This window comes from Diplotaxodon limnothrissa, linkage group LG15 (assembly GCF_057381915.1).
Source record: "Diplotaxodon limnothrissa isolate DT_005_m linkage group LG15, D_limnothrissa_male_GT1.1, whole genome shotgun sequence".
Classification (NCBI taxonomy): Eukaryota; Metazoa; Chordata; class Actinopteri; order Cichliformes; family Cichlidae; genus Diplotaxodon; species Diplotaxodon limnothrissa.
The window spans coordinates 37,858,432-37,870,863 of record NC_140610.1 but is presented as its reverse complement, the minus strand read 5'-3'; the positions used below and the strand labels follow the sequence as shown (position 1 = coordinate 37,870,863).

Sequence of the window (12,432 nt, the reverse complement as noted above, 5' to 3'; positions counted from 1 at the left end):
GATGTCTTCACTTATGGGTAAAAGGTAAAGGATTTTTCCTTTACTTTGTGACTTGTTTGTTGATTCCTGTGCCTAAACCATCTTTCTCATTTACATCTGACTGTCATAACCTTTCACTAAACCAAATCCAAAGCCACAATTTTAGCCAGCCCACAATCACAACAAAGTCAAATCCATACTTGCATATATTCGCAGTCTTTTACTCCCCAGCGTACCATGCATCCCCTCCACATGCCTTTCACACCCAGCACACAAACACCTAGTCATAAATTGCAGCATTAGCTCAAATAATGATTGCACAGCGTGAAAATCCAATGGCTGGGGCTTAATGCCTTGGAATCGCCTTGTAGATTAAGCTCGGGGTGTGTATTTGTGTGTGCTTGAAGAATCTACGAGGGGTTGGGGGGTTGCTGATGGATCAATAGGATTTCTGTGGTCAGTGCCTCCCAGCCAGGAACCTTATAGAGAGTCTACTGGCATTACTCGTTTGACTTTGTTATGGCATGCATTTTCTCACTGCATTTGATGGAGGAGGTGGGGTGGGAGAGTGGAGAAGCAGGAAGGCAGAAATATTCATGTAGGTATGGATATTATTGGCACCCATTTGCAACTATGTAGGTCTTAACGTGATTGCATCCAAGTGTTTGTGCCTGTGTGTGTGTGCGTGTGTGTGCGTGTGTGTGTGTGCGTGTGTGTGCGTGTGTGTGTGTGCCTGTGTGTGCGTGTGTGTGTGTGCCTGTGTGTGTGTGTGCGTGCGTGTGTGTGTGTGTGTGTGTGTGTGTGTGTGCGTGTGTGTGCGTTTGAGTGTAAAAGGAAGGGTTACTTTTGGGAGATGCCATTCCCTGGGCTGCATGTGTATTAGCGGTCTAATGTTCATGTGAATAATTGATCAGGGCTTCTCTGTGTTTTTGATAATTAGTTGATAGCTTCTTAGCTCTAAGCCCTGAGATTTCTTGCATACGTGTGTCTGTGTGTATGTGTTTGTGTGTGCACGCAGGCTGGGGTGGGGCTAAGTTATCTATTTCTAAGGTACCTTGGAAACAATAGTGCCTCGAAGTCATGCGCTCATGGATTAACTTTCCTCAGAAATTAAGCAACAGTACATACATTTCTTTCTCATTAACTACCTACATGTCTCACACTCTCTCGGAATAAAATTTATTGCAGCTCCCTGTTTTTGAACCTCGTGCAAGATTAAAATACAACTTTTTTCAGTCATTATTTATATACTTATAAAATAAAAATGGCTGACATTACCTACAAGACTTTTTTATGCATGTCTAGTAAACAGTCTAGTTGTTTCAGACAACAATAAACATTGCATGCATGAAAAGATATCTATTGAAATTCAGGTCTGGCCTCTCACTGGTCTGTTCCTCTTGCCTTATTGATTTTTCCATCTTTCATATGCTTATGCATCAAGTAAAAACAGAATAGGAAAGTTTGGGCGTGCTTGGTTCATCCTCAAATCCCTGCGCTGATATCAGACAGAGAGGAGTGTTTGTTGCCATCATCAGCGACCTTGAGAAAACAAGACAATCTTCCCATTGCAGCACCCAGACCCGCAGACATGCTTTGTTTTTTTCTTTCTCTAGCATGTAGTGCCACACTTCTCCTAGCCTGCGTGCGCAGTTGTTGTATCAAGTTTCTGCTGTTAAAAGCATCTTTTTTATGTTAATAATGTATTAATTACATATTTATTAAGCACACTGTTACACTGTTTACAGTGGTTTCCTGTATTAGTGGCATCAGTGTGTGTTGAGGTAAAGCCCAGGCAAGCGTGCACAGCTTCGTCAGGCCCGTGTCTTGTTTCCTCTCAGCTCAACAAGGCTCAGGACACATGTACTCGGAGCGGAATGGAAGAAGACAGGGTGAGCAAGGGCAGGGCGGGAAAGAGTCCATGCCCAATCACTGTCTCGGTTTTTGTTTTGCTGGGGGGTTTTTCAATGCGGGACCTGGACAAGAAAACAAATGCCATAATGTGTAGAGACGAAACGATGCGAAGCTGGGAAGAGGGAAAGAGCACTGCCAATCGAATGTGCGGTATTGTAGAGGTCAGAGGTCGGCCTCCGGAGTCCGTTAATGCGGTCACCGTGGGAACCAATCAATCACAGTGCCTCAGCAATATCGATCAGACATTGGGGCACACGCACGCTGAAACACAAAGAATTCTTTCTGACACACACACACAGAGGACAGCATACATCCACTCACACAAACCTCTCAGTCTCGCTCTCAGTCCAACACACAGTAAGTGCATATGCAGCGACACACAAATGCTCATTCAAAGCATCTAGGTAGGTAGATAATTACAAGGCATTACAAGAAAAATACTTCGAAAAGAAACGGCTTGTTTTTTCTGCACTGCTGAGGACTAAGCACTGAATAGTATCTTGGAGGAAAGAAGATTTGCACTTTCTACTTTCTACACTTCTCTTGAAAAACCTTTACATCTACTTGCAGTGAGTGAATTTATATTATGGTGAGACTAGAAATACTGTGCTCGACTGATTGCAAAACAAATGAATAGAGCATGTACAATTTTAAAGCACGCATCACAAGCTGATATAATAAAGAACCTCTTTTCCACCAGAAGCGCTTTCATTTTGGAGTGAAAGAAAGATGCAAGGCCTGCTGCATCTTGTGTGATATTTTCTGAGCTCACAGATGGCCTGTGGCATCTCAATGGCTCTTAAGAGACATAATAACAGTCTAGGATTTCTGTGTGCTCAGTTGGAGATAAACCCATCGGCATTCTCCATTACCTGATCTGCTGGATTAAAGATAGATGCATACAACAAGCAGGTGCTATAGACATGCTGATGGGCATTCGTGCGATGTATATATATACAGTATATAGTGTCACATACTGTCGCAGGGCAGCTCAAAGCTGGACGAAGGAGCATTCTCATAATAAAATAGTAAAATATAGATAAAGGTGACACTCTGGCTTGGATACCTTATATAGCACAACCAGGCCAAGTGAACCTTTGTGCTGAACTTTTGTGTCAACCTAAGGTTTAATAGACACAGCTGCAGTGAAGTTGAGAGTGTAACAACAAGCATTTTGTATATAGTTGAGGTAACCCCTGGGTTTAATTCAGCAATGGCTAAATGTTTTCATTTATTTGCTGTTCAAGCCATTCAGTTACGTGTCTGCAGCTGTAAAGGGACTTAAAGCATCAGTTCAAAAGCAACAAATACATATCCGAGTAGGAAATAATTGACTCTGGTTGCTTTATTCCTTAAGCTTGTCTGCTGTTTGACAAATTTAGTTTCACTGGGTGCATTACCACCAGTATTATCATTCCTCTGCTCTCTGTGTAGCCCCCTCCCGCTTGACTAGCAGCAGCACCTGCCACCTGCTCATTTTCCCAGCATTCTTATCACTGTGCCAGCCGAAGGATCGAGGCCGAACATGGACTGGAGGGCCACGATAAGCATAAGCTGACGTTGTTAAAGTGAGACGAGCGAATACCGGTCCTCTATTCTCACTCTGCAGCATGAACAGAAAGGGGGACGTCATCTGGATCGTGAACACTGTCCATCCGTCTCGGCCTTCCCACCAGTTCACATACCATTGTTGGAACATCCAGGGCATTTTGTCACTCACTCTGTTGTTTTTCCTGATGGATATAACTCTATTTGTGGCTTGGGCAAGTTAAGGATGTCAAAAATGATTTGCAGCAGGATTCAGTAGGCATGTGCTATTTCGTTTGACCTAAAACAAGACGCTGCCTAGATGGTATCAAATGGTGACCTGATTTTTTTTTTTTTTTGTGCCTTTATTGTAGCTTGGTCTTTGTTAAGATGTTATAATGGCAATAAAGAAATAAACAGGTTGATAGTGAGGTTTTATCTCAGGTCATCAGGGTTGTGTGTGCTCTAAAAGTAAAACAAATATAAACCATTTTATGATTCCTGATACATTGCTGGCTAATTTGTCCAAATCACAAAAAGAAAAACACCAAAAACACGTCGCTCCTCAATTTAATCAACGAGCTAAACTGGAAGCGAGCTTCGGTACACCGTCAAGCTCGGCGTAATTAAGTGTTTGCCACACTCTGAGAACAACAGGCACGGTTCTAGGTAAATTAATGCCCGTTCCCAGGTGAATACGCGGCCTGTTTGGCTCAAGGCGAACAGATGCCAAGACAGGACTGCACCAAAGAATGGCTGCTAGAGACGCGCAGGCATTGATGTCAGCTTCAAATCTCACCTGTAGTACTCCGAGACAGCATTGATTCTTGTCCAACAGAGATAGAGGAAAGATAGAAGCACAGCTATTGTTTATGTACGAGTCGTTTGAGGCAAATAAACTCACGGTCTGCGAATGTGTGTGTTCTCCCCCCTGTGTTAAAAAAAACCACGATTCTCTCCATTCATTAAGGCTCCACAGAAGGAGATTCTATTAATCTGTTCATTAAGCCACATCAAAAATGGAACTACTTATTAAAATCAGATCCAGCTGTGTACTCTCGTTAAAGCCCACCGTACCGTACGAAGCTTAACAATGCTCGTGGCACTAGACCAAAACCCGGCCTCAAGAAAGGGGGAGAAAGATTCTCGTACATTGGCCTGTTTTGACTCGACGCAGCGTGATAATTGCTCTACTCTTAGCAGGGGGCTATGAATAAACATTACTTTTGTCAGCGAGCATCTGAATGCTCTATTTCCAATTAATTTACATTTGCCTAGAAATGGAGGGAATATCTGCTCTTAATCACTATGTTTTATTTTCTCAATTTCCCCCAAGTCTTTTCTCATTCTCCCATTCCCTGTCTGGCAGTTCCATTCCCCCCTTCTCAACTGGGCTCTCCTTTTTCTACCTCTCTCTCCCCCTCTCTGGAAAATCCCATTAATCTCAGCCAGTGGTTTTGAACAAAAGCTATGGGCTAAGCGATTGATCCAGGGCATTGATCCCACTCGCCTGAACGATCATAAAGGTGTTAAATTGGTTTCTTGGAGGATATGTATTTTTCATCACTGGCTGCTGCAAGTACAAGTTCCTGCTCGGAATTTCTCTCATTTCTTAACCAAAAATTGGTGATGATATTAAAATATTAACTAGATCACACCTTGAAAAGCACCTGTAAATGTGTATTTTGAGGCCAGTTTGAAGCAATTTCTCGGGAGCTTGTTTTCTGCATGAGCGCCAAGCTCAGAAGAAAAATTCCTGTAATGAGTTTTGCTTCATCCAAGGACAGGTGGCAACTTGGGATTGTTCAAATGCGTACAGTTGAAGGAGGAGAAGAAGTGTTTTTTCATGCATGTTGCCCTAAATTATTTCTTGAATTCATAGAGTATGGCTAAGTTCATATGGCTCAAATCCATTTATGTTTTTTTTAGCCACAAAATGATAGCAACGTTAAATCACCATCTGACCAATTTCAGAGCGTGGTTTTGGCATTTGGTAAGAATTTCAAGAACAAGACCTTCCTGTTGTTCGTCTGTGGTGGTTTTGGTTAGGCTTACAGTGAGCATGTGGAGTATTTTCATGTGCTATGAAAAGTATTTGCTGCTGTGTCCATTCACCAGCCTGTAATTATCAGATTTTATTACCTTGAGTCTGATGCTAGTGGAAATTAAAATCTCAAAGAGAATTCCATTATTACCTGAAAAATACTTCTCTCCTTCCTCTTCACAGTGCCTCACCAGCAGTATTACATTTTTTCAACTTTTCTGTTTAGAAAAATTCATTTTGCAGAATGTGTTCAACTTTGAACTTCTTGTGTAGCACCGTTGCTACGCACACTTACCAAAATGTGTTCACATCAATTTGACTTATTAATCAAACAATGTTTCCTTTTTCATCTGTTAGCACTGAATGACCTGGCTGTAACTCGTGCTAGCTGCCTTTATGTATTTAAGGAAATCATCGTGCCAGTTATCTTGACGTCAATATCTATATTTACAGTGTTCGAGGAAGCAACCAATTTCAGTAAAGAACATCAGCCTAGCAGCAAGTGTTTTTATGTCTTGGTGAAATGAGGAAGGGATAAAGAAGAAGAATCAAGGAAAAACAACAGCTTTTTTTTCCTACTATGCGTCATCATTGCTGGAAACGGTTGGCAATTAGAAGCCTTATCTAAATACTCCATGACTATGTGGTGAGACAGGAATTAAACCACTATATAAATCTGCTTTATTGCTCTTTTGGAGCACACAAACTGCTCATTTGAACTTTGCAGCGCCATACGAAGGTGTGAATACATTAAACTAGGCAATGTTTATAATCAGCCGCTGGCAGTCGTCCAGTTTTGGTTTTTTTTCTGACTGCGTTTTCTTTGCACAGAGATAATATTCGGCCCTTTTGCCCTCGTGTAAAACACAAGACAAATTGGTTGTCGATGTCGTGTCAGAAAGTTCATTTTATCTGAGCGAACAGGCAGCAGTGTTGGTAAGATCAGGCACCGTGACTGTTGCTCATTTGACAGAGCAAAGGAAGAGCTTGTCAGGGAAACGACTCGTGTCACTGGAACTTAAAAGGTCAGTGAACTGAACCCCGTACCCCTGGTCCGCCCACACGCCTGTCTATCTGTCACCAGTCCCCCTCTTCCAAGCGGGTGTCCCCTGCCCCAGTCTAGCCTCCCATTGCCCCCCTTTGATGACCCAGGACTCTTGTCAGAGAAGAGCTTCCAGGCGGGCAGAGTGAGGACAGGCCTTTGATGAGTATCCTGATACTTGCCAGCACCAGTGACATACAGTGGAGTCCTTTGAAGAGCCTGGGCCTTACATGTAATCATTCGTACACACACGCACACACACACACTTCCAACATCCTGAGGTTGGGGAGATAAAGAGAATTGGATTAGGGCACAATATAGAAAACACCCTCTTTTGAGCGTCTTACTTGCTTTCTGATGGTTTTAATGAAGGCATTTCCCTTGCACTTGAGTGACTACCAGAGTGGAACCGCAAAAATAGATGTATATAGGAAGGAGGCGGGAGAGAGACAGACCCTGTGATGCTGTCAAAAATGCTAGAAAAAGTCAGAGCAGCATTGCCAAACTGATGAAAGAGAAGTGGGAGACATGAAACGTTTCAAGGCAAATTTCTCACCGTGCCATATCTCTCGTATACGCGTCATTTTATTCCATCACAGTGTGCTAGAAGCATAACGACTTTTTCTGAATTCAAATATGATTTTTTTTAACTAATGACATTTACCTTGTAGTAAGAGAAAATGATGTAATAAATATGTTAGGAGATGCCAGATACTCACATCTCACTTTTTGGTTAACAACAAAAAGATGTGATCAAACAAATCTCACAGAAAAAAGGAAATCCTTCCTACTTTGGCGTAATGTCAGCACTAAATGCTTGTTTTTAAGGTCAAAACAAAACCAAATCACTTTTGAAAAGAAAAACTATGTTAGGGGAGCGACAATTCAAATACAAATACAAAGAGCTGCTCTATATCAAGGTAAACAATAAATAGTAACTCCAATCAGGAGGAGTACAGCAACCAAATGACAACTGCCGTGCAAGTAAAGAATAGTCAGGCAGCCCACGTGTCGTCTAACCAAGTGTGTTGTCTATTGTTGTGTCTTTGTGGTGGAAGGTAAACAAACACTGTTTGCCACCAGCCTCAGATCACCAGTCAAAACAGGCCTAATCAACAAGAGATAGACTTCAGATTAGGCCATATCCAGTGTCGTGTCATACAAGGTAATAAAGGTGGAATGAAAGTTGTTGACATGAAATGAGTAACTAAGGTCACTTGATATCAAACAATCTGAACCCTTTATGATTTCCATGGAGCACCAAAAAGAAAAAGACATTCCTTTCAAACCTTTCCGCGATACACCATCGATCCACATTCTTCATACTGCAAGCTTTGGATGCCCCTCACAGACAGTTCTCACATACTCAAAGCAGCAGACCCCTGTGTGCTCAGAAAGACACATTATTCCCAGCAAAGCCACAAAGTGCACACTGTTTACTGATAGAAGAGGTGGGAGAAGAAAGAAAGAACTACTTATACATTTTCCTCATTCCATCCCTCTCACTGTGTTCTCCATTTTTTTTTTTTTTTTTGAGTCTAGCTATGTAGAGTAATGATTAACACGGTTGGGCATGGGAAGAGACTAGCAGTCACAATGGAGGGGGTTGTTTTGGTTCCCAAAACCACTATTTCACCTGTGTCAGCTTCCAAAGTTTACCTGTCAGGTCCCTGGGAGCAGACGGCTGGTATTAGAGGGGGGAAAAACAAATGGGGGGGGTGGACTATTTAATCATTATCATCTGTGGAATCACTCAGAAACTCCTGGCAATGGGCAAACAGATAAACCTGGCAACATTGTTAAATCAGGCACGCAGCAAAGTGCTTAACTGTGTGGGGAAAGGTTCACATGAGAAAGCTTTAGAGTGCATACAGGGGACTTTTGAGCTTTGTGTAAGGTTGGGAAAAAAATGCCTGTGGTACGCTACTGATCAATAGTGATTGACCTGTGAGAAAGCTTACCCGGCAAACAGCTGCCTGTGATATTTACAAGCCGCTACGGCTGACAAAGTGCTTCAGCTTTTTTCAGCGCTTTTTTTTCTGTGGGTGGCTCTATACTATTTGGCTGTAGCCTTTATTTCTCAAGGTCTTTGTACAATATTATCACCGCTCTACATTTCAGATTATTTGACAGACTGGATTTTCTAACAGGCATTTTTAGCATTTGGAAAAAACCCAACGTGCAGTAAAAATGTTTAGAGCAGGTGACCTCATAGACTGATCGTGGAGCCTGTAAAATGATTATAGTATTTATGACACAATCTTAACCACAAATTTTAACAGTGTGACTTTGCTTACAAGTTCCTGTTTAAAACTTGATTTGTTTTCAGTGACTTACAGATATAAGACTTTAATTTTTGGAACATTAAACACATTTTGTACAGTTTGCACATCCCATGTTTTCTACGCCCCTCCTGAACACACAACTCTGTGTGTTGATGACTGCAAACCCGTCTAAATAACATGTAATAAAGGAGTGCAATGAAAGACATGCAATCTGCACTGATGACAGTTACGGTATTGTACATCTGGCATTCAGTCTCAACAGAGACTGTTGTTACAGCTTTATAAGAGCGGAAAAATAAACACCTGGCCTAATGTGGATTTTTGTATATGCATCTCTAATCAGGTGGATGACCAGATGAAGCTGCTGCAGAACTGCTGGAGTGAACTCCTCATTCTCGACCACGTTTTCCGCCAGGTGGTGCATGCCAAGGAGGGCTCCATCCTATTGGTCACTGGCCAACAGGTAAGAACTACTTCCAGCATTTTCCACTCCTTTTTTGTTTTTGTCCAATCTTGTATCACTCAAACTCTGAAAAAAAAAAACCTTTTCTTTCTTTCTGTTAAAAGGGGATTTTTCCTTCCCACTGTTGCCAAGTGATTGCTCACAGACATGTCGCCTGATTGTTGGGGTTTCTTTCTAAGATTATAGGCTCTTACAGTTTTTCTCAGAGCATGAAGACTCAAACAGTGAATAAATAAAGCACTCAGACACTCATGCTGCAGCATAGTGAGTGGGTGGACAGATAAAAAATGCAGCTAAATGTGTTATTTTCTTTTACTGGGGGTCTTTGAGGAAGTTGGTGGGAGATGGTGCCTGAAGCCCTAACAAGAAATCTCAATGCATCAGAATGCCATGTGCTGATTTGTGTTTCGGCTTCTCACACACACACACACGCACACACACGCACACACACACACACACACACACACACACACACACACACACACACACACACACACACACACACAAGCACTCACAAAGCAAGCTGTCTTTAAATACACAAACCCAAAGCAAACATAGAAGACTCACTCGGTCTTCAGTGATTCTCAAAATCGCACACAAACAAAGGCACATTTTAAAAAGAGAAAGAGAGAGTGTGTGCAGTCACAAAGGTGCGAAACTGCTCATCATGAATATGCCTCTGACCAATCAGATGGCTGTCAGTGAGTTGAGAAGTCATGCATTATTGATTGTCTTGCACTGCAAAAACATTGCTTTTCGACAAATGTTTTACAACAATAGATTCTGGCGAGCGCGTGTGCACTGTGTACAGGGGGAGTCCTTTTAATGCCGCGATTCTGAATGAAGACAAGGTCACAGTCGATTCTGAGCATGGGTGAAGAAGCAGCCAGTACTGCCTCTAGTGGGAACTACAAACTATAACAAATAGTGCTATGGTAGTAGTAACAGGTAAATGAGAGTTTGAAGAAAAAAATAAATAAAAAGGCAGAAGAAGCGGTGCAAGATTGTTGAACAGATGGACGGAGGGAGTAAACTGATGGAAGGAGACTGAGTTGGATAATAGGAGGGAGAAGAAAAGAAAGGAGGCAGAATGAGGTAGAAGAAGGCAGAAATGTGCCAAAAGTAGAAGAGATGAGGATGGATCGGGGAGAAGATGATGAGGCGAAGCAGATAAGGCTGTTTTAAAAGGCCCGAACAGCGAGGTGCAGGAATAGGGGGAGGAGGAGGGGCTGATAGTCAGGGGAGGTGCTGGATGGCGGTTTCGTTTTGCATACTTTGGTTAATGAACAGCTGGTGTTGAGGGTGTGTGTGTGTGTTTGGAAATGTATGCATGTGTGTGTGGGAGGGGGGGGGGGGGGGGGGGGGGGTCTGAAACAGTTCATTATCTCCTATTATTCTCCACCTGGCCAGGGGTGACAGCACAGTGATAATGCAAGGGATATTTAAACCGCAGTAGCAACACCACCCAAAGCAAATGCTACACAAACACAATCAGGACTTGATGGGAGAGCGCTGCACCGAGTCTGGCAAAAGCCTTCTCTGACCTTAGTGCCCAGTAAGAAGCAAATCTGTGTTGTACATGGAGTACATGTAGTCCTCTGGTCTATAAACTATATATCAGTATTTTTAAAAAGGACCACGTATTTGTAGTTCTAACCTTTACACAGAGTGGCTGCATCAGGTTAGAAGCATAGTCCCAACAGCAAAACAGAGGGCCATTTGTCCAAGAATGCAGAGTGTGCAAAATCTTAATTTTGAACAGATACTACAGTTTTACAAGGTGGATTTTTTTTCCCTTTGGCAGCCCAAACGAAATAACACAGCTGGTATTTTATACTATTGAATTGCCAGAATGCCCATATGTAGTGTATTATGAGGAATTAACCAAACGATGCCATAACACGAAGCAGCCATTGAGGACAGGCCTTAGTTCATGCCGTAATTAATCCATTGTTGCACTGAAACTGATTGCACTTTGTCCTCAAGTGCATTGAGGCAAATCACCACATTTATTCTGAAATAAATTCGCAAAGTTTACCAGGAGATATTGTACTGCTTTTATTAAAAAAAATGTGACTGAAGGACCAGAGCTTTGCTCATATGGAGAATTTAAACAGATGTTTCTTCCCTCTTGCTTTGAAGCAAGCTGCTTCTTTGCTCTTGCCAGTCATACGCTCCATTCATACTGACATTTGAAGAGAAATCCATTGAACTAGCAGATTAACTGCTACAGCCTGTCATTTGCCTTCTGTCTTGCCCGGTCTCATGTCCCTATGTTTGTTGTCCCTTGCTTGTTAATTTTATTCTTTTTTTTCTGCCTTTCTTTCTCTTTACTACTGCATGTCACCAACAGCAGTGAGAAATGACCATGAGTGCTTGTTCTTTATCCTGTCATAGGATCAAACACACAGTGGAACTTGTACAAATGTGAGCAAACATGAAATGACAAAGGCTGGACTGATCTGTTGAATGATTTAGCAAGGCCTCACAGTGTGGCAGTCAGCCGGCTACAAAAAAACACTATAAAAGTGTTCCTGGTGTGTATTAAATTCAAATGACTATATATATATATATATATATATATATATATATATATATATATATATATATAGTCATATATACACACCAACCTATTTTCACCTTTCATATTAATCCTAATGTTCAGCAAAGACTATATTTATGATAAGTTAAGATTTGAAGGTTTAATCATATATTCGCCCTCTATGTCTCTCCAGGGGTGATAATAAAGTGGTATTGATTGATTGATTGATACGCAGGTCACCAGAGTTAGTGCTAAGTCTGCTATAGTGACACTATAGCGTTTTATTTGGTCTCTCTTTTTACTTAAGGCTGGGAGGCAATAACCCAAGGCATCACCATCAACAGTCCAATCCTTCAATGAACTTATTTCATGCACAGTTGATTTTATGTAAATTGATTGACACCTTGGAAGGGGGGCAGTGTTTGCTTTTCACAGAGCCATAGCTCTTTCTGTCTCGGAGGTGTTAAGATGGGAAGACAGGGACAGAGGCGTCGGGGCAAAGTGGGAGAGTGCAGTGTAATAAAAGCACACGGAAGGAAAAAAAGTGGGGAAGGCAGATAAATAAATGAAAAAATTGGTGTATTATCAACATGTATGTCCCTTTGACCCTTTTCTTATTTGCAAAGGAAAAAAAAA

At 41.8% G+C, this 12,432-nt stretch overlaps 1 protein-coding gene across 1 annotated transcript in view; it reads left to right on the top strand.

Annotated features, from left to right (window-relative positions):
• The window catches only part of nr5a2 (nuclear receptor subfamily 5, group A, member 2), a 69,321-nt gene that overhangs the window by 29,919 nt on the left and 26,970 nt on the right, over positions 1-12,432 (top strand). Inside the window, exon 5 of the mRNA XM_085372045.1 lies at positions 9,135-9,254. Within this exon, the coding sequence (XP_085228171.1) occupies positions 9,135-9,254 (120 nt within the window). The remainder of the gene's footprint in view (positions 1-9,134; positions 9,255-12,432) is intronic.